This window comes from Rhipicephalus sanguineus, unplaced genomic scaffold (assembly GCF_013339695.2).
Source record: "Rhipicephalus sanguineus isolate Rsan-2018 unplaced genomic scaffold, BIME_Rsan_1.4 Seq630, whole genome shotgun sequence".
In the NCBI taxonomy this organism is placed as follows: domain Eukaryota; kingdom Metazoa; phylum Arthropoda; class Arachnida; order Ixodida; family Ixodidae; genus Rhipicephalus; species Rhipicephalus sanguineus.
Genome location: NW_023615657.1, coordinates 85,415 through 113,135, shown reverse-complemented (window position 1 = coordinate 113,135; position 27,721 = coordinate 85,415). Strand labels below are relative to the sequence as shown.

Here is a 27,721-nt window from a genome sequence, read left to right as displayed (position 1 = left end):
TGATCGACGTCACAAGTAAAATTCGCAGAAACGCACCAGGAAAAGACCTTGCATCACGGAAATATCAAGCTACATGGATATATTCTGACATCCTTTGTGCAGGTTTCGGTTTCGTTACCCGCTAAAGCAGCACAACAGTGCGCCTTTCCTCTTTTTCTCGCAGGATTGCAAAAATATGAGTTTAGGGGCGTAAAGGCACGTTTTTGGCGTGTATTACAGTGGGGACTTTCCCAATATGTCGTGTCAGTGTAGTAGTGCACCTTCAGTGCGAAGATTTCGTGGTTTCTTCGCGTCGCTCACCGAAAGCGCTTTCGAAAGTGGCGCGCTTTGCGTCGCACGCAAGCATGCAACAAGAAACAACAAAATAGGCGAGCGTCGGCTGGGTAGCGCTTGTCTTGTTTCCGTTTGCGCTGCTACGGAGATTACGCTTCGCTCTTTGCGATCACGGGTGGGAGAAGACAATACGCCAGGTGCACAGCAAGCAGCCATGGCCAGCGGTGACCACACATGACGGAAAACCGAAGCGGGCGACCGTATGACGGAAAGCACGTTGATACGACGTGCCTGCAGCTGCCGAAACCTCAGCTGGGCACCTCCTTTCTGAGCTGCTACGGTTTACATTTCGTGCAGTGCTGGTACGCAGATTGTGCGCGCGTTCGCCTGGTTTTCAGTGTCACCGGATCATTTTGCGTGCGTTACGCGGAGTAGTCCGTGCGATCAGATCGGTTTGCAACATACGATGCTAGGATCGCGTTGCGACGCGATCAGGATGCCAGTTGTCGCAGCACTTCCTGCGAGGAAGCTGTTTCTTTTCGTGCACTGATATCGGATTTGTTTTGCAGGTGTCATCCTTTCGTTGAAGCCACCGAGTAATGGATGTGTGGCCCCAGAACTTTGCTACAGTAGGTCGTAGGAACGCTTGGCTAGGTAAGTGCAATGTACGGTCGGTTTATATTTATCGTAGCATGATCACGTGCTTTTTTTTTTTTCCTCCAAGGTTTCGTGTGTGTGAACTGTCAACTAAAATGCATGTATAGGTTAGTTGATGAAATAACATTGAGAGCTTGCTTCTCAGTATGTTATTGAATACATTTACAAGAATGTATCTGTACGTTTTTTTTTATGTTTTATGATTCGTTGTCAGCTCTGTGCTATTCCTCCTTACTTCGTTTGAACAGAGGCGATGCTGGAATACGTGTTTAGGAGGTCCGTGTCATCAGATGCACAAGACAAGTAAGTATATGACGTCATATTTCAATGATGTGTTGGTTCATTAATTTGTATGTATGGACTAGTATATTCCATGTATGCAGCAATGTCAAGTAATATCTTCGAAGATCATCTAGCCTGTAAAGAATTGAGCACAGGCCAGACCAGAACACTGACATTTGCACGTGAACAGGACTGGTGCTGACTTATTTTCCAATCTTTCATTCTTTAAAACCGTCCAGGTTTGCTAACATAAGCCAACGAATCTAGTTCTTGGGTTAGCCTTACGTGCACCTTCAAAAGCTTCTTTAGTTTCTTACTCTAGAACAGAGGTGTCTTCCCAACGTATTTCTCATGACGAATGGCTTGTACGTTAAACTGTCACTATAATAGAAAGGCCTTCCTGAACTACCTGGATGTTTTATTTTCTGTACAAATATTATATTTAGAAGTATATGTGTCTCTTTGGCACATATATGTATATAAAAAAAACTAACCTGGTAGTATCCTTAATACCGCACAGCTTACGCACATCTCCATGGGTATATATTGAGCCTAACACAACAGTTTAACATCAGCAGAAACAACAGAAGGGGAATTTCATTTGTCCGTCACGTTCCCCACATTGTGGGATACACTCTGTATGTGAACGACCAGTTGCGATCTTTATCAGCAGACCTGCTTTCTGGAGCAAAAGATCTGAAGATATCAGATTTATTTCTGCAGTAATGGCATGCTGCAACTACAACTAAATTTCTAGTTTTCTCTTCATGGAATGTTTGTGTAGTTCAGTGTCTTTTTTTTTTTTTTACTCATTACAGAGCCACACTTAAGTTAGAAGACCTGGATGACTTCATCGACTTTGAACTCGAGAACCTGTCTAAAGGACAGGTCGTTGAGAGTGAGTATCCCACCCCACTTTAAAAACATCAGTGCTAGCATTGACGAATCTGGCCAATGCATTGATCTCCACTTGAACTGGCCTTTCAGGTGACTATGGCCGACTCGGTCCCAACCACGTCACGTTTGACATATGCTCCAATGTTGGGACATTCATCGTCAACCAAGACAGGCTAGGGGTGAGGTTTAGCATGCATTTGTTTTAGAATTAATAACCTCATCAGGTGATGAATTGCAGTAAGGCGAATGCCATTTGACTTACGAATACCATTTGACTGGCAGTAAGGCAAATGCCATTTCATTTAGCACCATGCAAATGGCATCAACTCGTAAGGCGTTAGGAAGTTAGTGCCCATGTGACATAAGTTAGTGCAAAAGCTCATGTGACATAAGCAATTAACGACCTTGGTTGAAGTGTGCACAAAATTTACGCAAACCTAGAATCTTGTTAGTACATGCCCCCAAAGAATGAAGATGTTAGCATTTTTTTTTTGCTTTTCCTTTAGCTGCTGGGAGCGATTTAGTAGTGTGTCTTTGGTGGCTAAAGAGGTGTAATAAGACCACACATCAATAGTTTCTCCCATTTTCGCAGCAGTTGATGTATATGGTGGTGACATAATGTGAGAGGATCTTTCTTCCGTGCAGGTGTCAAGTCAAGGTAACTTCAATACGATACGGGCCTCTTGCTGCGTTTTTAAAGGTGAGCCCTTGGAGTGTTATCCAGCACTACGGTGGTGAACGTGGAGCACTCTTTTTGCTAAACTAGGTTACAATCTAAGAAAAAAAATTTGGGGAGGGGCGAAGCATGTAGGGAAGGGTGATTCAGCTCCACTAACGTGGAACCTGTGGAGGGGTGAAGCATGCAGTGTGCGCCGGTGTTTCCCACAGCAATATCACTGCTAATGGACAATGAGAGACAGAAGAAAGATTAAACACAGATACCCGCAGTCCGCTTTTAATTAACGTGCACGCTGCGAATCTTTATTGTTCAACTACACACAAGAGAAATCTCCCACCGGCACTACGTTGCAGGTCAAGATCCAGTGCCTATATATACGGGGTGGCCAGTGAACAGTTGTGCAGCGCAAGCAGTCGGTTTTTTCAATCAAGAAACTTGCTAGCAGACACTGCCTGCGTCGGCGTTGTCTCTCGCGGGCGAGGGCACGTTCTCGTTCTTTGGGAGCTGGTAGTTCAGAGTTCATCGCAGAAAGAGCATTTCCAAAGTCAACGCGCGCCGTTCGCTATCTCTCGCCTCACTACGAGCGCTGAGGTGGTGTGCGCTCTCTTGCGCTCAAGCAAATAGACAGGACATGACGATACACGTCGCGACAGCAGACGATGCCCGCCAACACGCCAAGACCCTAAGGTGCTTCGCCCCTAAAAATGCCAGCTCTGCCCACAGAACCACAGCACGCCTGCCCTTCACCTGGGAAAGACAGTTGTGCTAGCTGGTTTCCACTCAAACCGCTAATACTTTTTCTCGGCTAATGTAAATACTACGCATACAAAGATTTAAAGATTTGTCGTTACTACCTAAACCTTATGTTTGACTGAGGAGTGATGTCAGAATCCCTAATGAAGTTTACCAGGATATTCAAGTTTGCTACCTAAAACCGGCGACACAAATGTGTGTCTGTATGGGAAAGTCAACTATATCTGAAACACTCGAGAACTGCTTGATGTCGAGAAATTGAGTAAGCACTGGATGGAGAACTTATGCAAATTCTGTGTGGGAGGGGCATTGATGGCTGTGGGTGGAGCTGACATTTTTGTCTTGGTTGTAACCGTGACGGTGTCACATAGCACGTGATCTTTCCCACGAGCTGGTGGCTGACCACTGAACTTTTGCATGCTACCGACTTCTTTATCACTGTCATGCCAATCGTTTTCGCATTACCCAGGCAAATGGCAGTACGAACTCATGCTTGGCTCCAAGGGGGTCATGCAAGTCGGCTGGGTCACTAACAGCTGCAAGTTTTCGCGAGAGGTAATGTAGATTGGACTACCTGCAATTTGCTTCCTCATTGTAGAAGCTGCCTTGATTCTAATTGGCTCTCGTCCCATGTCCTTTCGCAGAAAGGAGTCGGCGACACTACAGACTCCTACGCCTTTGATGGGAACAGGGTGCGCAAATGGAACGTTGCCACGTACAAGTATGGGGAAGTAAGTGAGCTGTTTTTGGGGACGTAAGGCTTTCGTGTCACAGTTTCGAGTGCTGGCTTCTTATTGCATGAATACAGTCTTGGTCAGAATTTTCTGGGCCATGTAAGACATGGTAGGATGTCCGTAGAATTTTTAGTGTGAAAATGGAATGCCACATGCAAGTACGGTGGGGTACGAGGCCTAGTTCAGGACGTCACTTAACATTGCCACAGTTTAAAGCTCTGGCTCTTAACGCACATGCAGTCTTCGTCAAAAGTTTTTGGACCATGTAAGGCATAGTCTATAGAGCTTTTCTTCTACAGTCCCAGGCACTAACAGTCCCCACTCTACTTACCTTTGTAACTCTATGTGTATCTTGGGAGTCCAGTAACAAGAACCCTGTAGATTTGGTCACTAACAGAGCAGCTGTAACAGTCCTGATGATGACAGCACTCTATTGAAATTGCAGTTGACGGGATAACAAATGCACTGGGTGAGCACTTTGTTTCTTTTCATTTTTGCAGGCCTGGGTGGCTGGGGATGTCATCGGCTGCTGCATTGATCTAGACAATGGCACAGTTCACTTTTACAGGTGTGTATATTGACGTTCATCGCTGTTACTTGAAAGCACCTAGAAGTGGTGCATTCTGGTCAGCTTTTAGAGTATGTATGGCTAGTAGAGCCACCCCAGCCTGTTAAGTTAAAAGTCATGTTATGTAAACACGACCAATGAAAAAAAGAAAAAGTCTCATGCTATGTTTTTCATAGTCGATAACACAACCATTGGAATGATAACATATGAGGGCATTATCTACCCGAAAACCTAACCGAAAGTCTTTCCAGCTGGAAATAGTTGTTAATTCGATAATTCAGCTCAAAGTGTCTAAACATCTAGCTGGCACATTTTCATTTTCCGGCTGGAATTTGGCCATATTCCACCTGGATATTCATCCACTTTGATCTGAATTACAGTGCTATAGCTGAAATTTTTCTAGCTGGAAAGATTTCCGGTTCAATACTTCAGCTGGAAATTGAACTTCTTTCATCTGGGTAAGCACACTTTTAAAGTAAGAGTTGCGGTAACTACGTGGATTCAGCCACGACATTACATCATCCGGTCATGAAAATGCTGTTTTGGTTGCTGTAGTTCACGCTTTGATTTATATGTGTATGTTGTGCACTAACTGCAACACAGTACCCGCACTGTTTTTTGTAATGACCTTAGGTTTACCATATCGTGTCTTTCTGTAAAAATAAAAAACTTATTTTGCTAATGTATAGCAGTCTACCCAGTATGGAATGGTTGACTGCAACCTAAATTCCACTTGCAAATACTCAACTTAGCCAATTAAAAATCTTTTTTTCTCAGGAAGTGAATGCTAGGTATAGGAAATTTTCACTTTCCTCTAATCTCTCTAATTTGACATTGCACATTAACCACTCTGGCAACACGTTGCTGCAACGAAACCTTAAAGTTCCTGCACGCCTTTAATAACTCCCCAAGCTGTACCCGGTTAAATAGATACTTTTAAGTATCTATTTCTGAATTCACAGCTCGCACAATCTTAATCTTTTGCCACTTAAGTATGCATCTGATTTGTATAACATAGCTATATTCTAGGCTTGTGCGAATAGTAAATTTTAGGTTCGAAGCGAATAATGATTTTGGTCGAATAATTTCGAATCGAATTCGAATAGTATATATCACATATTATAAAGAAAAGTGAGCATATTTGTCATGACCCAACCAACCTGCACAACATTTTTTTTTAAATTGTAACAAGGCATGTGCAAATGTCATTCTTTTTGGTTCAAAGGAAGTGGAAGCAACTTTTAATAGTAGCAGGATTTGGCTTTCGGTAGAATGCAAATGATGTTACGTTTTAAAATTTACTATACTTGGAGCATATAAGCCGGTATAACAAGTTTTTAAACTTAAAAAATGATGAATCGATGTGAGGGAATATGTTCATTTAACCTTAAAGTGGGGCTTCGCGGCAGTGCGGATTTTTCCTGGAAAGATGTATTCACTGTACAGCATCCCTCCACTGCAGTGAAACTACCTTTACAGGAGGTTACAAACGAACAGCGCGGATTTTCCTTGGAAAGGTGCATTCACGGTATAGCACCCCTTCACTGCAGTGAAACCACCTTTACAGGGGTGTTATTAGTGGACTAATATACACCTATTCGTTCATTTCGAATACTTCGAAATTTTAAATAATTTAAATTCGACTCGAAGCGAATTCGAATACTGTATTATTCGTTCGAATATTCGAAGTGCTCGAATATTCGCACAAGCCTACTATATTCCCTCACCAACTGAATGTTGGAATGTATTGCCCGGAACTGTGTGCTCTTTGCGAATGAGTGATTTCCTCTATACAATTGAGATGTGATGTTGCCACTTTTGCCACAGCTCATGATGGGCTGCAGTATGTAGAAACAAAAAAAAAACTCACAGGGTATCCCTTATGCATTCACCTAAGATGACTCGAAGGTGAAAGCCATCTTTTTTTTCTTCTCAGTCAATGTATTTATCCTGCCCCGCCACCCTCCGAAAGCTTTCTGCACCAACATTGTTTTGCACTGCCTCCGTGATCGGCCCACTTATGACCAAGCTACGATGTCATGTGATGACATCATCATGTGACTTTATATCACGTGACGTCATAATGAAGCAAAGAAGAAGACTTTTAAGGGCTCGCTTTCTTTTTTAGACACAATATTAATGAGACCTTACAGACAATAATGTCAAGGAAAATATAGGGGGTGTTATTTGTAGCAATTAGGATATAAATGTGAAGAAAGTAAAGTGGACGAAAAGATAACTTGCCGCCGGCAGGGACAAATAACAAATAACACCCCCTACACTTTGCTTGACATTATTGTCTGTAACATCTCATTAATATTGTGTCTAACAAAGAAAAACGAGCCCTTAAAAGTCTTCTTCTTTCCTTCATTCATAGCGAGGGTCTCGTTCTGGCAGACTTGATGCCTTCAGGTAGTATGTGAGGGATTATTGGTCAGCTGCCAGCTCGTAAAAAGATCACGTGCTATGTGACGCCAACAGGCAGAAAAAAGAGTGTTCCACACTCGCCGCCATGGCTGTGATTGGCGCTGGCTAACACTCCCAGGTTTAAATGCACATATATACCCCACAAAGTGGACGGGAGGATGACCGCCGCCGTAGCTCAGTGGTAGAGCATCGGACGCATTATTCGAAGGTCGCAGGTTCGGTCCCTGCCGGCGGCAAGTCATCTTTTCGTCCACTTTACTTTCTTCACATTTATATCCTAATTGCTACAAATAGCACCCGCTATACTTTCTTCGGCATTATTGTCTGTAAGGTCTCATCAATATTGTGACGTCATAATGACGTTACAAGTTTTCCCAATCTGTGACGTAATGATGACATCACATGCTGACATCATCACGTGAGGATGATTTTTTGCATCACTCCTGTTCCTGACGCCGTGGGACGGCGACGCTGACAGTCAATTTTTGCGTTTGATGAGGCATCGAAGGCTTATGCCTTAAAATTACAGAAAAGAAAGTGTACTGTAGTACTCTCACTGTTACCACTCTTCTTCCCTTTTAGAAACGGCCGGTCCATGGGTGAGGCGTTTGACAACGTTCGATTGGGGCCCGGCCTGGCATATTTCCCCGCTGTCAGCCTCGCCTTTGGCGAGAATCTAGTGGCCAACTTCGGCGCCACACCTTTGCGCCATCCCGTCGAGGGTTACCGGCCCCTCGAGAAGACGTCGCTCCGTGATGCCGAACGTGCCCGGCTGTTGCTGCTTTGGACGAAGCGGCTGCTGCCCGTGTATGAAGAAGTGCACAAGGTTTGTTTGCTTCTCTTGGGCTGTCTGCAGGATGGCCTAGTTGTCAGCTACACAACGAGACTACAGCACTGCAAAGTACAGGGTGATTCTTTTAGAACTGACCTATTTCATTGGGCTGTACTTTTGTTAAAAATTATCCAATTTTAATGCGGTTTGTGGCAAAACATTCAGGAAGGATGAAAATGTAACGGCCTGTCCCTTTTTTTTTATATGCAACGCCGAAAAAAGCGAATAATAAATAATGCGACCAACTCATCCGGCAGAGCGTGCCAGCTGCAGGCGGTTGTGCGCACGCATGTGTTTGAGTGTGCATACATGTGTTTGTGTAAGGCATACCATATTATTCAAATGAATTCATTGATTCTCTTGTGTTTAATTTCAGAAACTGCACAATGAGCTATTTTGTTCCTGTGGTCTTTCTACATTATCTATTAAGTACATTTTCAAAATGTGCCTAATTGCAAAAACACCTTTCATATCACCTCATGTTATTGTCTTTTGATAATCTATATATCTTTTTGTTTTTTGCTTTTTTCGTGTGTGAAGAAACCAGTGGAACCAAAAGTTGCCTATGTTTATGATTTGATCTGAATGAATAATGCACTGTTAAGCTTAGCAGCTAGATTGTTGCAGTGCTGAGCTTGAGGATGCATTCTAAAAAGACAGGGCGTGCAAACACGGACACAAGAAAGAAGTCAGGACACCACAAACGCCGACTAACAACTGAAGAGACGCACAACGGCTGAAAAGAAAGAAGACACGAAAACTTATCTGCGCATGCCCATGTTGATGCAGTTTCGATTGGTGGTGGCATTTCAATCGGTGTGAAATGTAAAAACATTCCTAATGGCCAGCGCAAACAAGACAAGAGACAGAAGAAAGTACACAACACAGGCGCTGTACAGGGGTGTAAAAACACCCGTGTACCAAGACTTAGGTTCACACAAAAACCCCAATTTGTCAAAATTATTTCAGAGTCTATACTTACAGTGTGCCTCGTAATCATATTGATGTTTAACATTTAAACCCTTAGAATTAAGATAATTAATTCAAATAAGTTCTCTGGAGCATCTGTGGTGCTTGTTTCATACCTTTAGGTTCCATTAAAATGTGTTTGTAACATGTTCCGCAGTCCTAACAACCAAGTATTGCCTGTCTGACATTCCTGAAACGAATGAATGAATTCCTATGACTTGTATAGTGGGGCAAACATTCTCAGGGCACATCCCAGTCGGCGTACCTCACCGATGGCCTGGACGTCTTTCGGCAAGGCACGAAAACGCAGGCCCTCCTCATCGCGGCACCCGTGCTCCGGCGGCTCGGCCCGCTGTTGGTAAGGCTGTCGTCGCGAACCATTGACGAACTCGGCAGCCGTCGACATCTTCTTTTCCTTTGCAGGCATCTAGTCACGTGACAGAAGTCTCATTCCTCCCATTCCTGTTCCAAGTCTTCGAGGAGAGCCCGGACGGGAGACGGATCTCAACGCTACTCGAGCTGTTCTGGGCTCTGCTGGAAGTGAGTGTAGACGAAGTTTTTTTTCATCGCTCAGTCATGCAGTGAAAGACAACGAATGCTTCGCATGTCATTTTGATCATGTATCTGCCATATGTTCAGAAGGATTGCTTCTTGGGCGAGTTGGTCATCTATAATCGTAGCGTGTATCAGTGCGGCACATGCTGTTGAACCCACTTATAATGATACCGGTTTTAACAATATATCGGTGATAACAATGAGAAGCTTCTGCACCATCAACTTTTGTATGTTTTCTGTGGTGAAATAATCCGCTTACAGCAATGCCCGCATGCCGTATTGTTTATAACAATGAATTCTGGCTGTTGTGTGTCTGTTCCAAAAGGTTATGAAAAGAAAAATCCTTGAAAAGAAAGAAAAAAATGAGAAATTCAAGCTGCTGAACCCCCGCCAGCAACCCCGTCCCCCTGCACCCCTTCAGATTCGCAGTATGCTTCACCGCGTAGTGATGTGGCATTGTGGCAAAGCTGACTTTTGAAATCCACTACGGCGGAGGAGCAGTGGTTGCTTCTGATAATGCACTTTCGGACGTGCAATTTGAGTAAAAAGTTGAGACTTGGAAGAGTTTCAGCGTCCGAAACTTCAGATGCTGTCATACATTGGCCCTATGGGGCTTGTGGCAATCCCGTGAAAGCGTCAGAATTTTCAAGCATGTCTGAAAAATCGGCAGCTTTGTCATCCTTTTCTATTTGTCTATTTGTATATCCCATCGAAAGTTTTCTTGCAACAGCCTGCCTTCGCCCTATTTTGTTTTTGGCGCGCAACCCGTTTATAACAGTTATCGGTTATAGCAATGAATTTTTCCTGACGCTTGAGTACTGTTATTAGCAGGTTCGATTGTATAAGGAAGAAACACGACACATATGCAGAGACAGGTAGACACTAAACCACAAGCTTTGGTCCCAGCGAGAGTGCGTCGTGGACGAAACCTGGAAGCTTCAGCTACGAAGCCTCATGGATGGGGCTCCTCTGTATAGGCCTCTTTCCCGGTAGACGGCTCCAGAGCTGCTTCAGTTGAAGTTGCCACAGCTATTCTGTCTTCTGGTCAACGAAGCACGAGAACACTCAAATCCTGCAATTTGAACCCACAGGATCATTGGTGCACTGCAAATTCGTGGTCAGAACCTGCCGGTAGAGCCGCACTTGCTGTTACAGCTCTGATTGTAGGATCCTGCAAATCCTAGACAAGTGTCCAGGTCGCAGAATGAAGCCTCTTGAGAGGCTTACTAATTCTTACGGGATGACCTTGTGACATGCACAGAAAGCAAGAGATCGTGCTTTACACACGGTTTTCGCAGTAAGCGAAACAATGGCATGAGGGTTATGATATGTGCGAAGAAGCCCTTTTTTGGGGCAATTTTCGGTCCCAAAAAGCAGCTTCCCCCCCTTAACATAGTTACCGCACTGTACAAACTATGATTAAGCACCACAGAATGTACAAACTGTGACAGTGTGCCAGCTGTTCACTTCAGTGTTCTGCACATACCATGCTGCACATGCTCCCGATTTTACTGTCATAAAGGCTGTGACTGTACACACTGCACATATATATTATCGTACAAAAAAAAGTAACGTGTACAGTCGAACCCACTTATAACGATCCCAGATATAACGATCTATCGGTTATAACGACCATATTTCGGTGCACTTACGATTTTCCTATGCTAACCATTGAAGCTGCGTCCACATATAGCGAACATTTTTCAAAGCCTCCTACTTTTACAACGAACACTTCAGACGCGGTCGCGGTAAAAATATGGCGCACACGAAGCGAAAAAAAGTTAAAACATGCCTTCTAAAGCGTGACAGGGGCGCGCGCTCTCGCGTGCCCCGCTTCAGTTTACTTGTGACTAAGATATCCCTGATCGGCGAGCACCGCACGCAGATTTCGGACGCTGCGAGCGAGGTCGCTCACTTTCCAGACGTTTCTTCAGTGGCAGAATGGCAGTGAGGAAAAAAAAAAATAGTAGGCAGCATGAAGCCTTGCGGTCAACTTTCGCAGGTAACCTTTCCTGACGCCGTTCTCTGCAGCTACGACCGCCTGCGATGAACCAAACAATGCCTTGGAACGCAAGAAGGCATAAATGCAAGGAGTGATAACCGCGATAACTTTCCATCGCAAAAAGGTTCACTGCGTCCCTAAACTCGTTGACGCCACAATGTGCCGCGAAAGGTCGTCCGTCTTATCGGTAACGGCAGAGACCGGTCGATCGGCAATTACGACTGCCGCGCGATTGCGGCGATGCCTTCGCGGATAAGCATCAGAAAAGAGCGAAGGCGAGGTGGCAGCCGTCGATGAACGTGCCATTATGACTTACAGCCGACAACCTTATCACAGTCATCTGTAGGTATCTGCTCGGCTGCGCGTGTGACGTACGCCGCACACTGCGGATTGACGGCGGTACGAGCGCGCCATGCTGCCGTTCGCAAGTTCGCCGCGTTGTGCGAGACCGCTTTAAAGTGCGCGTCGCTTTGTAGAAACGAAAGTTGCTCGCTGTTGTTGAGCGGCGCGGGTACCGAGAAACGTCGATGCACTGACAGCGAGCGTATACTGCGTGTTTGACTAGGTGACAAATCAAGTGCGCCGCGCATCGTCGTGCAGGGCCGCGAGAGCATCGCGGAGACGTAGAGTGCGCGTTGCTTGCAAAATGCTTGTTTTCGCCGCGTTGAACGAAGAGGCTAGTCGCCGCACCCGTGCACGGTCCGGAGTGAAGCAAGCACGAAGAACGTACAAGCGCGCGCATACGGCATACAGCAAGCGGCCCGGCAGTGACTCCGCGAGCCGAGTAGGTGACGCGCTGCACGCAACTAGTCAGGGACGATCGGCTCCACATCGCGGTACCGCGCTTCGGTGAAACGGTGTCAGCTCATTGTAAATGCGTTTAATTCACTCGTGAGCACGCAGCGGGCGTCGCTTCACGACGCGAAAAGGCTTAGTTTTGTCACCGAAGGGGTTGTTAGCACTTTAATAAAAGTGCAAAGAAAAAAAAAAACGGCTTGGCCGCTAAGCGCACGTTTTTAAGGGCGAGTCCATATACAACGAACTACTGATATAACGACCACTTTTCGCGATACTTTCGAGTTCGTTATAAACGGGTTCGACTGTACTACCGTATTCTCTGCAGGGTTATTGAATCACGTGTGACTGAGTTGCATGCATGACTGAGTCATGTGCGTGATTTGGTTTCTTTCGGTGCAGCCTCAAGAGATCAAGAAATGCCTGGAAAACGTGGCCGTCGCGTTGCTGACCGGATTTCGTTTTTCTCCGTGCACTCCCGACTTCTTGCACCAGAAGCGCCACCTGTGCCTCATGCTGAGCGTCTTGCAGCACGACTCGTCACGCCGCTACCTCCTCGAGAGTATTATATATCCTTCGTGGCTTTCTGTCGCCTCGTTCAGCTTTTTCTTTCTTTAATAATTCAAGGGTGAGGTGAAATGGCTAACAGGGGGGGGGGGTACCTACGCCTTGGCTGTGGGCAGTGAAATGCCTCTATGAATAAGTGCTCAGCTCTTTCAAAATGCTTTGTTGTATAGGCCACTTGGCTGGAAAAATCGTGCATTTTAATGCTTGCTATATTGCTGGGATGTAAGGAATCTTTTGTACGCGGGGCTTTTTTCTGTAGAAGCATTCAGCTGTATAGCTCTAATAAATCTGTAGGGCAAATATTACTTGTGTGAGTGCAGGTGCTGAAATGACTCAGTAACGCATAAGCTTAAGGAACAAACGAATGGATGGAAATAACTCTATTCAGAGGTCCCGCAGGTTTTGAAGACCTGATCTCAGGTCTCCCACGACGGGACGTCGAGATCTTTTCTTGGTTCGCTTGTTTCTGCAACAATTCCAATAGAAAACTTGGCATTCAAACTCATATCTGCCTCTAGCAAAGAATATGTGCTTGGCTAGTGTCTTCGCAGTAACTGGGAACTTGGCCGTGCTTTGTCTAGACCCAAGGGCTAAAAGGCTAAACTGGGCCAGCCCAGAGTGGTCTGAACCTGACTGGACTGCTTACAGGCCAGGTTTAAAAACAAAAGGCTTGGTTCGAGCAGGCCAGTGCACGGCACTTTCCAGTTTTGCCAGGGTGTGGGAGCAGATGAAAAACACATCACAACGTGCTGTAATGTGGAGGTACAGTTCGTGAAGAGTATGCGGTTGTATCACGTGCATACGTGTCGTTGACCTTTCCCTCTCTCTGTCTCTGATCCTCTAATTGTTGCATCCTTGACAATGCGCTTGCACATTTGACAAAATCAAGTTCGCCATGTTCATGGAGGTCAAGCCTCCGGACAACGAAACCCTGGCCACGCTTGTACCCGACGTGTGGTTCGAGCTCATGGACGAGGTGAGGTCACAATTCTGGATCTTTTTGAAGGGGTCCTACTGACGTGAAGTCTTCAGATCTTCATTTCTTGCCTTATATGAAGGTTGGGGAGCTTGAAACACCACAAGAAAATTAGCGCAGCTTGCACTAAGTTGCAAGGCTTGGTCTCACAGCAGAGCTGGTGGGCACCTAGCTGACCCTGGCTTGGCTAGGCTTTTCAAAGTTTTGCGAAGTGTTGCGAAACAAGTGAGCGAAGTGAGCATCCACACACGCTGCACGAAGTGTTCACATGATCTCTCTCTCTTAAACAAAGTTTTCGCCGCTAGCTTATAGAATGGTATCAATTGGGTATCGATTAGCCATCACGTAGCAGCACCGAATCAACGCGATTCTAATAGCTTAATGGGCTTAGTCTGAAGCAACTCGCATTTCGAAGCCCAACCTGGGCTTATCTAGCAAATTATTTAAATTAATGCAAATTAGGTTTACTCTTAATTCGCACCAATTAGTTTTAATTAGGAGTGGCTCAATAATATTTCCCGAGCTTGAGCTCACTTGCCACACTAAGAATTCATCTTGGCTTCATTGTGGCTAATTAGGTATTGACTTAATTAGCTTAAATATGCTTAGCTAATTAGGTGTTACCGTGCTCATTTATGCTTAATTAGGCTTGACTATAAAATACTTTGGCTCAACTTGGCTCATGTAAGCTTGGCTCATCAAAGTGCACACCACAAGGACTAACCTTGAGCATAACAGCTCTGCTGTGAATTATGTACTGCAAGGATTAAAGTGCCCTGAATATTTTAGTGTAATAGCTTTTCCGCAGTTCAATTTCAATATTGCTTCTTATGAGATGCCTGTGTAAGGTTCGATGTCAGATCACATGGGTGCAGGCCACGAGAGCTTGTTCACATGCCAGCTCGCCTTGGTGCCCTCGATTTCGGTGGTCTTTAATAGGATCGAGCTAATCGTTATCAATATAAGAAAAACTTCATTGCATTATAATGTAGCCAGAAGCTTATCCTGAAAAGAATAATTTGTATATAGATTGGAGTTGTTTTAAATCCTGCGCTAAATGCAGCTCTATACTGTGAAACCTAAGGAAGTGCGTAGCACGGGCACCTAGCGATTCCTGTTCGTAGAGTTCCCACTGCTCCGTGTACTAAACCATCGATGACGCCAATGTTTGAGGTAAGGATGTAGGGTTTCGATGGCACGAGTAGAATCTTGTTAAGGAGGTTCTCAAACACGGTGTACGACATATGTGCTCTTTTTGCTGCATTTTATCGATTCCATGCTTGTTACAGCAGTTGAGATACGTCTTGTCTGCAGTGAGTTCCGTCTGGTTGTTTCCCCCTTCAAATGCAGTGCCGGTGGGAGGAACAATCATGCACTTGACGAGATGGTGGTGCCCTCTCTCGCACGGCACCGGAGTCAGCCGCATGCTTTCGAAATGTTTTTAGCTATTCTGAGTTAAAAATTATATTATTTTAAACCTTGTTCGTTTATTTGAACCCGGTTTTGAGCATTGCTAGCCTTGATTTAGACCTGTATTGAGCGTTTGATTGCGAGCGTGATCACGCCACATGAGATATATGGATGGACGACGAGCCGGGCCTCTAGAGTGCTGCGCACTTTGGTGCTTAGTAGCGGAAAATTTTACCACATTCAAAGAGTTCCGCTTGTGCTCGCAGTTTTCTGTCTCGCAGTGCTGCTTTTGCCATACACGCACATCGAAATTGCCATGTCCGTTTATTCTCACAACTTGTTTTACAGGTACATCCCACTGAAGAAACTTACAGAAAGAATTTGTACGCAGCTGCTCAAGCAGAGGCTGAAGGTTATGACCACAGGTGAGATTAGTTTGGAATAGTCTGATTGTTTCCGGTGTACTTACTGTTTAAGAAAGCAATTTTGTCTGAAAATCACACAGGGGCGCAGATACATTGGCATGCATTGTTGTTTTAATTTTCATTTAATTGTTGTTTGTGTTGTAGAAGCATTAATGAAGTCTTTCTTAATGTATAATAATTTGCCTTTTCTTGAAGCTCTAGCTTTCAATACATCTTCAGTTATATTTCATATCAGTATTTAAAAAAGCACTGAGTCATTTTGTAGCCAAAATCCAGACGATTTCTTTTTGAGCGTCTGCTGTTCGGAACTGACTTCACTTGTTTTTTCAACCCATTATAATTAGCCTTGTAGTGACAATTTCGTATGAAGACGTGTAATTCACACAGTGCACTGAACTATTTGCGAGCTTAAATTTTTTTTTTTGTTCTATTCAGACATTGAGAACATCCAGCTGAGGATACTTGAACAACTGACTGTGGGCAACGACGCACCACCGGTACGACATCGTTTAGTGTTTCACGCTCGTGGCCGCATGGTGGGCGGAGGAAGGGTACAAAAGTTACATCAGCTACTTGACGCCATATGTTCATGTTAATTTGTGAAGTCCTGCTGTGTGTTCTGTCGCTGTAATAACGTCGATGACACATGGTTTGACATTTCGAGACCGACATTAGTACCCAATTAAAATCTTGTTTTTTTCGGTCTTCGTACGCGTTGAAATGCTGTCAGTTTGCGTGTGAGGAGCAAGTAAAGTTTCTAAAAATGAAGGAAAGTATGTGTCAGTGACAGTCTATTGGCATCTTGCCCATGTAGGACATGTTTAGTCTGTATGTAGTAAGTACCTTCACATACGTACCTTTGCATTCGCTATCAGAACATAACTGTACCGGAAGTTTAGCTTATACATTACAAAGCAATGCTGAAAGAACAAGTTAACACGCATGGTTCCCTCGTAATCTTGCGATCTATTTGCACCATGCTATCTGACAGAAAAGAAATTTTGATGTTCCAGCTTGTAATTGAACACTCTTATCATTATGTACTGTAGTATTCATGGCTAAACGGAACACCTAGTTGGTGGGACCATGTGAATATTTGAAAATTATGAATGCCGCTCAGATGTTCCATCTTTAATCATTTTTACTCAAATCGAGAACCAAACAGTCCAAAATTTTCAAGGACAAGCATTCAAAACTAACCAAATCTATTGCTCACTGCATGGATGCATTTATTTGCATGCATTCATATCCAAACCGAGATTATGTGCTTTATTTCATACTACTTCGCATGCCCTTGTCAAGGCACAATTTAGTGGTTAAGGCAAGCTCAGCTGTCAGACAGATAAGCCTTGCTAGAAAGCCAACTTTTCGGTGGAAAGAGCGTGGGGTTTTCGAACACCGAGGGCGCGACTAAGTATTGGGAAAATGGGTGCGATTGTACGGAGCTGTACAGCTGTGATGGACATTCTTTTCTTTGAAGTACTGAAGGTTTATTAGGCCAATTTATTACTGTGATGCCCATCCATATTTTCTGAATAGTTATTCCCTAACAGCACTTCAGAGTACAATGTACAGTACTTTGTATTGAAACACAACATCATTTTTGTAGTATTAATGATTTCTATGAGCAATTGCTCCTGATAACTGCGCGTTGCTGCAAGTATGGCCGCTAAAGGTAATGATGGCTCTGATGCAAGTGTTGAAGTCAAAATTGTGCCGATATGACATGACCTGTGAACGCTGAAACGAAAGTGTGAGCATTACTTAGCCCTAAATTTTCACGTTTCAATCTGTGAGTGCTGTACACGCATGGAAAATGCCCTTAGAATTAGGACCGATAAAGTAAGAAAGGTGATTTTTTTAAACATGTTAGATGCGTTTTAAAGGTGCTTCTTCACTCGTCAATGTGTTCATCGTATCTCCTTTTTTTTTTCCCTTCTTGCTTAGGGTCAAACCAGCCGCGATCTGTTTCTCGCGAAATTCGAGGCCTTCGTCAAGGAAAATACTCCAGGAAGCAGGGTATGTGTTGCCACATCCCAGTCTTGTTTAGTTGTTCGTGAAACATTACATTGACAGCTCAGTATTGTTGTTTTTACTCATGAACATCTTTCTAGAGCACTGACGGTAAGGCTACCAAGGCAGGCTTTATGCACTTACAACCACCCCTGAAAAAGAGAGTCTCACGCGCTCATTCGCTTTATTTAAGCGAAGGAGGAGAGAACATGAACACCGCATTTTACAACAGACAAGTGAGACAAAATGCAGCGCCGGTGTTATATGTTCCTACTGTGACATCCCATGATGTGAAATAAACAGTAGTTGGCCATAGTAAATAACTTAGCTTAATAGAATTGGGCCAGTTAGGCTAGTTTGTTAGCGATACGAAAAGGAAGAAATTTGTTGTCCACTTGTCTCGTAGCATGAAGCTACAATGGAAACCAATAAGGGTTTCTCGGGAGGTTTTGCAGTTGACGAAAAATTTAGCCTGGCACGGGATTCGAACTCAAGACCAACGCTTTTCCGGGCTGCACCTGTACTTCTGGGCTAGCCAAGAGTCTAGCAGATTGCAGTGAGGGGGCAATTTAATCGATGACTTGAAGCAGGGACATTGATTATGTGAAAATCAATCAATCAATCACTCAATGAATCAATCAACCAACCAACCAAATTGGTTCTGCAAAAACCCACAAGATATACAAAGGTTCGTGAAAGGAAAAGTACCATCCACCTGCTTTCTAGCTCAAAGCTACTAAGAAAATGTGTATGGTTTTTTCAGTGAACCAGGAAGCTTTCTTTTTTAAAAACTTTCTGTATGGGTTAGCTTCATAGTTTCATGCTACGAAACGGGTGGATGGTAATGTTCTTCTTTCACGAGCTTTCCTCCAACCTGTAACTGATTTTCCTGATTATTGGCATCGCAGATAGTTTCCATTGGTTCCGGGAAGCATCCAAACTCGAGTTTGCTTAAGCCGCAGTGTTCTGTGTTAATTACACTCGATTACAACATAAAAAAAACGTCAGCTCCACCTACAGCTATCGTTCTCTCTCCCACAGAAAGTTCACAAAAATGGTCAATCCAATAGCGCTTACTCTTTTTCGTGAATTCAAGCACTTCTTGAGTGTTTCAGATACTTGTCTTTCCCATACAGACACACGTTTGCGGCCCCTTGTCTTAGGACGGAAACTTGAACGTCCTGGTAAATTTCGTCGTAGATTATGACATCGCTGCACAGCCAAACATAATGTCTTAGATACTAACGACAAACCTTTGCCTCTTAATACACGTAGTATTTACACTGAGTGAGAAAAAGTAATTACGGTTCGAGCGGAAACCAGCTAGCATGACTGTCTTTCACAGGTGAAGGGCAGGCGCACCGTGGTTCTGAGGATGGTGCTTACATTTTTTCATAGGTTGTCACTGAATAGCTTAACGAAGGAACATAGTGCATTTCTTTCTTTATATTTGAACATTCCCTTATCTTTTATTCGTTCTGGCCTGGTCATGCGGCAACTCTTTGCAGACCTTGACCCTCGACCTGTGTCCGAATGCGGTTGCCTTGGCGTTCTTCCACCGACTTCTGGCCCTGGTCCGTCGGTGCCTTCCCGTATTTCACACCGGCACCGGTCAGCTGCTTCAAGAACACAGTATGATCTTTCACGTCTTCTGTGTGTCTTCCGCCTGTTTTTCGGTGTTTGTCCGAAGCGCTAACAAACATTTAGTCTAGTGAATGTTTAGTAAAATGAGCTGACTTGCTCAGCTCAGACGAATCTTGTGAAATAACTTGCATCATCGACATCATGGCACCTAATTTCCTCTGTTCTACATTGCAAATCCCGGTTCTTTTCCCAAGGCCATTCAAGGTTTTGTTTTTCATTATAAAATCGTGCATTTTTATGATTTTCGTGCAAGAAGTGACTTTGGAAATGGACAGTGTGATGTAAAATTATTTTACATAAGCAAAACTGCGGTTTATCTCCTTGTTCTTTATAATCGGTAAATACAAGTTTAATTACTACATGTATGTTTTCTAGTAGGTTATAGCGGTGTGGTTTAACCCTTTTGAGACTGAAAAAAAAGAAAAACGTGTTAAAATTACCGAAACATTTTTTCCGCTCAACTTGTAGAGCATTTCTTTCTGAATAAAATGGTACCATTGTTTCAATTCAATGGAGTTCCTTTATTTCACTAATCGCGTAGAAAAAGATAACTCGAAGGTGGCTGCACCGCACGGCAATACTATGAAAAATAGCAATAAAATGAAAGCCAACTCACAAATGTCCCGACATGGACAAGTGTGGCCATGTAGTGTCAAGAAACACAAGTATGACTAGTGTAGTTTTCATTGGTTCCATGTGGGACCAATTTCTGTTGATGACGAGTATACGTAGTCGCCATCGGTCATTTTGTGAGAAAATCTCGTGATGATTATACTAGTCAACGGTCGCGAAAGGGTTAAACATTAAACATGGGAGACATATCTATGTTCATCTTTGATCTCTTATGATAATACAGCTCGTTTTTGTCAGTTTGCTATTAAAGAAATTAACAGCTCCCCTCCAGTATTGACACCCCCTGGATGCTGTGCACCACGGAGGTGCACAGCATCCAGGGGGTGAACAACATTACAGGGGGTGATAGCACCCCCACAAACGCTGATGTAAATATTTGAAAATGTTTGCTGATGTCATCGCGTCTTGTGTTGAAAAACTGTAGGCCGTGCAAGACAGCACACGAAGATACGCTAAAAATAATAAAGTCTCTCAGTCATGACTCTTGTGATAGGGAGTAATGCCCGGTGTATAACATAATGATTATGACAATGACTCTGATTGCGGTCATGTCATTGCGTCAGGGTGACCAGATCATTCGTTAACTATAATACAGCTTTGGCAGTGCAGACTACTCACTAACAATTGAATATGTTGCGCTATTCGACGGGATCTTAACACGAACTGTTGTCCTCCTTCAGACTTGTACATTCCGGCATCCTTGTTTGTGACTACAATCGGAACGGGCCCCGAGGTGTCCCACGTCGGCGACACACCGGATCAGAGGATGGTGGCGTCGGAAATACCGACCTCAACGTCCAATCGGATGATGAGGACAACGCAGCAGAATGTCGGTAGGCATCCATAAGCTCATTGTTCTTCTTGCGCTCATTTGGTCTTCTCAATTGTTTGCTCTCACGAAAAGCTTCATTTCTTTTTCGGTGAAGACTTATAAGGTATATCTTACAGGCATTCTTCTTACGTAAGTACAAGAAGTGCGTGGTCGTTTTTAAAAATCGTTAATTACGTGTGTCAGTATTCCTTTGGCGTGCACGCTCCTACACGTACAACATACGCTTTTATATCCTACTGTCAACTGTGGAACCATATGAAGCCAAAAGATAAAGTAGCTAAGGAAAGCATATGGGGCATTACTATTTTCAATTCTTAACAGTATTATGAGATAAAGAGAAAAAGAAAGTCAACAAAAAAAAATGCCCCCACCTCCCCGAAGGGAATCGTGAGGAAATGCGAATGCATTTCTTGCGCCCAGAGAGGGTACCGTTGCCGTCAGACATTCGCCTTCACCGACTTCTGCCATCACCTTGAGAGGCGCCCAGCCAGCGAACGGTCGAGAGTGAGGTGCGAGTGGACGGGAGAGTGGGGCGCCAGCGTTCTCGGCTCGTCGTTGGCGTTTCACAGCGGCGTCTCGAGCACACATTTCCGGATGTTCTTGAGAGGCCCCCAGCCAGCGAACGGTCGAGAGTGAGGTGCGAGTGGACGGGAGAGTGGGGCGCCAGCGTTCTCGGCTCGTCGTTGGCGTTTCACAGGGGCGTCTCGAGCACACATATTTCCGGATGTTCTTGAGAGGCCCCCAGCCAGCGAACGGTCGAGAGTGAGGTGCGAGTGGACGGGAGAGTGGGGCGCCAGCGTTCTCGGCTCGTCGTTGGCGTTTCACAGCGGCGTCTCGAGCACACATTTCCGGATGTTCTTGAGAGGCCCCCAGCCAGCGAACGGTCGAGAGTGAGGTGCGAGTGGACGGGAGAGTGGGGCGCCAGCGTTCTCGGCTCGTCGTTGGCGTTTCACAGCGGCGTCTCGAGCACACATTTCCGGATGTTCTTGAGAGGCCCCCAGCCAGCGAACGGTCGAGAGTGAGGTGCGAGTGGACGGGAGAGTGGGGCGCCAGCGTTCTCGGCTCGTCGTTGGCGTTTCACAGCGGCGTCTCGAGCACACATTTCCGGATGTTCTTGAGAGGCGCCCAGCCAGCGAACGGTCGAGAGTGAGGTGCGAGTGGACGGGAGAGTGGGGCGCCAGCGTTCTCGGCTCGTCGTTGGCGTTTCACAGCGGCGTCTCGAGCACACATTTCCGGATGTTCTTGAGAGGCCCCCAGCCAGCGAACGGTCGAGAGTGAGGCGCGAGTGGACGGGAGAGTGGGGCGCCAGCGTTCTCGGCTCGTCGTTGGCGTTTCACAGCGGCGTCTCGAGCACACATTTCCGGATGTTCTTGAGAGGCCCCCAGCCAGCGAACGGTCGAGAGTGAGGCGCGAGTGGACGGGAGAGTGGGGCGCCAGCGTTCTCGGCTCGTCGTTGGCGTTTCACAGCGGCGTCTCGAGCACACATTTCCGGATGTTCTTGAGAGGCGCCCAGCCAGCGAACGGTCGAGAGTGAGGTGCGAGTGGACGGGAGAGTGGGGCGCCAGCGTTCTCGGCTCGTCGTTGGCGTTTCACAGCGGCGTCTCGAGCACACATTTCCGGATGTTCTTGAGAGGCCCCCAGCCAGCGAACGGTCGAGAGTGAGGCGCGAGCGGACGGGAGAGTGGGGGGCAGGGAGGAGAGAGAGCGAACGGCGAGAGAAGGAGCGGCGAAGCACTGCACCTACCCTCTCCTACACTCTCTCGCACCACATGCTCCGGTTGCTAGGGGCGAGGATAAGCGCGCGCGCCCGCAGCTGTTGCTATGGGAGAGGGCGCCGCGGACAACGCCGGATGCCTCACATAGCCCGAATAACCGACTAAGAAATGCATTCGTATTTAAAAAACAGCTTGCAGCTGGTATGGATAAAAGTGAATTAAGCTGAAGTTAAATGATAAAAAGGTGATCTCATCGCTTACGTACAGACGCATGCTGCATCTTGGTCAGCGTTTGTCAATACGCCTGGCACGAGTGAGTGCGCAGCACTGCTCTCGCACACTGCAGCTGCACTGCACTCGCACTGCACTCGCACTGCACTCGCACTGCATTCGCACTGTAGTTGCACTGCCTGCTTGTAACCGTTGCATCTTTCAGGTGGCAGCCCGGCTCGCGCGGAGACCGAAACGTCGGCTACGGCCCAGGAAGCCAAGGAGGAAGACAAGAGCGTCAAGATTCTGCAACTTCTCGACGGAATCGTGCGATTGTACTGCCTCTGCGGGCACGCTCAGTTCGTCAAGGCAAGTGCTGTTGAAAGAATCGATTCCGAGGCATCTCGGGGGGTGTATAAACTTATCATGGCACGTTGATCACTTTCATGTAAGTCATAGATATGCATGACAATGAGTATCCCAGACATTAACTGTAGGATTAACTGAACAATAATTGTACTGTTAGAATTCTTAATTTTGTTCGTATTGACAGTGGGAGGACAAGATGTTGCTGATTGGGGAGGGGGATACAGACTAGGTAAACAGGCACCCACTAGATGACATGTTCCAAGCTGTTGGTTACACTGAACAAAAGGTATAAACTGCGCAAACTAACGACCACACAGACCAGACACAAGGACAAGCACACCTTTGTAACTTGTGTTGCAAGTCTGTGCTTGTCCTTGTGTCTGGTCTACGTGGTCGTTAGTTTGAGCAGTTTATACGTTTTGTTCAGTATAACCAACTCGCCTAAGAAGTTCGTCTAAACTATATGTTTACACTGAAGTGGACTACCCACTGCGGTGGTCTAGTGGTTAGGGTGCTCGACTGCTGACCCGAATGTCGCGGGATCGAATCCCAGCTGCAGTGGCCGCATTTCGATGGAGGCAAAATGCTGGAGGCCCATGTGCTTAGATTTAGGAGTATGTTAAGGAACCCCAGGCGATCGAAATTTCTGGAGCCCTCCACTGTGGCGTCTTTCATAATCATTTGGTGGTTTTGGGGCGTAGAACCCCAACAATTATTATTATTATTCTTAATAGATGTGCCGTTGGCATTCCTAAGTTCTTTTTATTGACAGTCGGAGGACCAGAGGTCAATGAGTGGGGAGTGGATCGCTGAGTGGGGATTAGGCAAACAGGCATTCACTAGATGACATTTTCCAAGCCACTGGTAACACTGAAGTGCGCTACGGTTTCACAAGGTGCTCTGTGTTGGCCAGAGTGTGCCGCTGTAGTGCTTCGATAGCTGTGTGCTTGAAGATGCCATAGTTGTTTTGTTTGCAGAACCTCATATAGGGAACCAGCGCTGGAGTTTCCGCGGCCGCCCTGGCGGTCAAAGCGCGCATACTCCAGCCGCTCCCGCGGGCGAGAGTGGCGACTGGTTGAGGCGATGCGGGCGTGTATCGCCGAAACAAAACAGAGGATGCTGGCGGTACTGTTGCGCATTCAACTGCCACAATACGTAGAAATGAGGGAGGACGTATCCTTCTATGTTTTTCCTTCTAAAACATATGAATATGAACGGATGCGGCGTTGCATCCCGGCAGTCAGGCGAGCACAGTATGTTCTGCTCTTGCTCTAGTGGCGTCGGGCTGGTTTCTAAACCGAATTGCGCGTGCCTGCTAGATTTATTCGATAGTGAGGGCCACCAGTGGAAACCGGGGCCAACGAGAAGAATTTAATCGGTGTTTTGTCGTAAAAAAACGTACATATTATGCAGGATGCAGCATATGTAACAATTTTTTCATCTGACCACCACCAAGTTCATTTCTGATGCCACCGCGTGCAATGAATGATACGATAGGCAGGTAGTCTGCATCATTTGCAAACAGTTACGCAGAAGGAAAGCTGTCTGTCTACGAGATGTGTACGGGGGCAGGTTCGCCGAAGACGCTGCAAAGTTATAAGAAATACGCCCGCGATGGATGCCTCCGTTGAACTTTACTTGTGTTACAGACAGAGTTGTCACGAACAAATCAGCGGACTACTCAAAGCTTAGCTTACTGGAGTCAGCCGATGCGGTAAAGCTTCTTTGTGTATTAGCAGCCGCGGCGACGTGCCATCGCAATTATGCCTCGCTAGAAAAGGGTCAAATATCTTGGATTTTTACTCGCCGTTTAATTCGCCTAACGTACTGTGTTAGTTTTTTCGCTTGCCTATGCCTGCTTAGAATAAACGTGTTTGATCAACATCGACACTTGCTAGCGTTTTAAGTGCCAAACAAGGTATGATTATGAGGCACGCCAAAGTGTGGGAATCAGGATTTATTTTGACAGCCTGGGGTTCTTTATTGTGCACATAAGTCTCAGTACGCGGGTGTTCTTTGTATTTCAACCCCATCGAAATGCGGCCACCGTGGCCGGTAATCTGTCCCGCGCCCTCGAGCATAACAGCGCGACACCGTACATGCTTTGCTAGCACGGTGCTTTGCTTGAACGTACGCGTGCATACATACCGCAGGCTGGGCATACATACCACGGCAGAAAAACGTTGACGCAGATACCCCTTGCCTCTTATTATTATTTTTTTTACTGCAGTAGTGGGCAGCTGGTATCGACAGAGCACGTACTTATCAATGGAGGCTTGTGAGCCTGCACTAGCTTGACACAAATCCCAGGACGCAACCAGAAAATGGTGACGACGGAGTCGCCACCAAGGCACAGCACTGTCTCTTGACGCCGTATGCACAGACGTAGTCTGCTTTGTAGGACTTCTCTCCGTTTTCGAATGCTTTCCTGAGAAAGTAGCCTTCAGACAAAGTTATTTTTTTCTAAACCATAGAGCAGTATTACTGGCGCAATGGCTGCTTGAGCTGTTCGCGCCAAAATGAAGCACGGGAACGGCACACGCGCGTGCGCTCACCGCGGTGCAGTGCGGCCGGTCGTTTGAGTGCGAGCGGCATGGCCTTCGAGATTAGCCGGCGGCGCGGAGGCCATGCGAGCGGCTGAGTTATGTCGCGACTCGCCGCCAGGCGCCCTTTTTCGGCGCGCCACCTATCCAGCGCTGGTCTCCCATACCGATATCCCGCAACACATTAGGCTGAGTAGACGCACTCTACCCCCACCTGATCCTAAATTAGATAAGGCAACGCAGGTCACATGGCGACGATTACAATCATTATCCTTTCCAAATTATTCTGTCTTGTCCAATATAGATCCTTCGGCGTACAAACCGCAATGTAAATTCTGCGCCCAGAAGGCCACCTTATTCCATATTGTCCATGGGAGTGGCAAGACAATCCCAATTTATCGGTCAACCATAATCCTACAACAGTCGAGTGGGAGGCGACACTGTCCAGCTCTGACCCAGTGCAGCAGCAACAAGCCCTGGTCGACCGAGCCTGGACGGCGGCAAGAGCCAATGGTCTTCCGGAATTGGAAGTACAACCACTAGCGTCTCGAGTTGTTGCAAATGTTTTCTCTCTCTCTCTCTCTCCTAAACTTCGCCTTCGCTAGAGCATTCAAGATTTAGTTCCTTCAGTGTCTCGACATCGTACATCGCTGTCGCGCTGTATAGTACGCAGCGCCAATATACGCAAGCCTGTACGCGGACAGGGAGATTGCGCGCAGCCCAGCCAAGCGCCCTCGTCCCGAAGGAAGATCCATGTGGCGTAGCGCACCTTCTCCATAGCACCGAGTTTCTTGGAGAATTTTATTCACGGCGAGAGACTGCCCTGGCTTGGTTGTTGAAAGCCGCTCGAAAAACAAGCGCTAAGGAAACTTGCTGAAGATGGGAGTTCGTGCGCGCTGCGAAACCCTCTCCCGTCTCTCGCACGTGTACACACATAAGCAGGAATATAGGTGCGTTGAAAGTTTTGGAAGCGACTATATTGCGCACGCTTTTGTATGTTTGTGTACACGCCGTATATATATAGACTGACGGCTGGTTCGAAAGCGTACGGCGCTATGTTGTAGGGGGGCGCTAACGTTTAAAAAACATGTAAATAGTGTTCAAAGCATATAAAACCTGGCGAGAAAACAGACATGTTCCACGACGCATTCTCGGTTCTCGCAAGTGCCTGAACTTGCGCCCGGGGCACCTCTCGTTCGAGAACGTGGCTGTGCAAGTTCGGATAGACTCAATACGAGGATAAGACGCCGTGCGCGCGAGATTATTATATATATATATATATATATAATATATATATATATATATATATATATATATATATATATATATATATATATATATATATATATATATATATATATTGCAACAAACGTTATTTCCTCCGCCTCGTGCCACGACAGATGGTGCTGGAGGATTTTTGTTTTGAGCCGATGCACGTCAGTATTTCACATTTGGTTGACATATGTCCTTCGTTCTCTTTGTTGAAGGTAAATATTTTCATGGCACTGTACTTATTTTTTGTAGTTGTGACAGAAGCCCGCTTTAGTTGAACACATTATGTTTATTTTCTGGGCAAGCGTTTCCGGTTTAGAAGAAGTTCTAGAAGCCTGATTACCTGTTTGTGTTTTATCTGAATGCAACCATTCTCTCCTCTTGTGAAAAGCTCTATAAACTGCTGGTTGTCTGTAACATAACACCTTCGTATTCCAGTGTAATAATTTATCTGCTGCATAAAATGTTCCCGCTAAGCTCTATACAGAACATTATCGTTAATTCCATGCGTATCAAATATAGTCCAAGAAATAATCCAAAAATGTGTTGAATTCCCTTTTTTCTCTGACGCTCTACTCGTACAAAGACTATGCCTTTTCGGCATCTTTTCTCTTTATATATGCGCGGGAAAAGAAGTACACCTAAAAGTTCTTAAGGCCCGATGCTTTCCTATAAAGACAGTTGTTATC

General features: G+C 45.7%; 1 protein-coding gene and 1 non-coding gene across 2 annotated transcripts; both read left to right on the top strand.

The window, feature by feature from the left end:
- Positions 1-353: 353 nt before the first annotated feature.
- On the top strand, positions 354-23,286 carry LOC119377952 (E3 ubiquitin-protein ligase RNF123). Its single transcript, XM_037647231.2, has 20 exons — positions 354-635; positions 843-927; positions 1,179-1,233; positions 2,031-2,110; positions 2,200-2,288; positions 2,755-2,809; positions 4,011-4,096; positions 4,186-4,272; positions 4,776-4,843; positions 7,853-8,096; positions 9,316-9,429; positions 9,495-9,611; positions 12,826-12,992; positions 13,864-13,966; positions 15,725-15,781; positions 16,209-16,298; positions 17,749-17,820; positions 19,323-19,446; positions 20,772-20,924; positions 23,075-23,286. Exons 2-20 carry the CDS (start codon positions 873-875, stop codon positions 23,284-23,286), a joined length of 2,028 nt encoding a protein of 675 aa, XP_037503159.2. The 5' UTR covers positions 354-635; positions 843-872.
- Trnam-cau (transfer RNA methionine (anticodon CAU)) lies at positions 7,435-7,506 on the top strand. Its single transcript has one exon. It is a non-coding gene; the product is annotated as a tRNA-Met (tRNA).
- Positions 23,287-27,721: the final 4,435 nt, after the last annotated feature.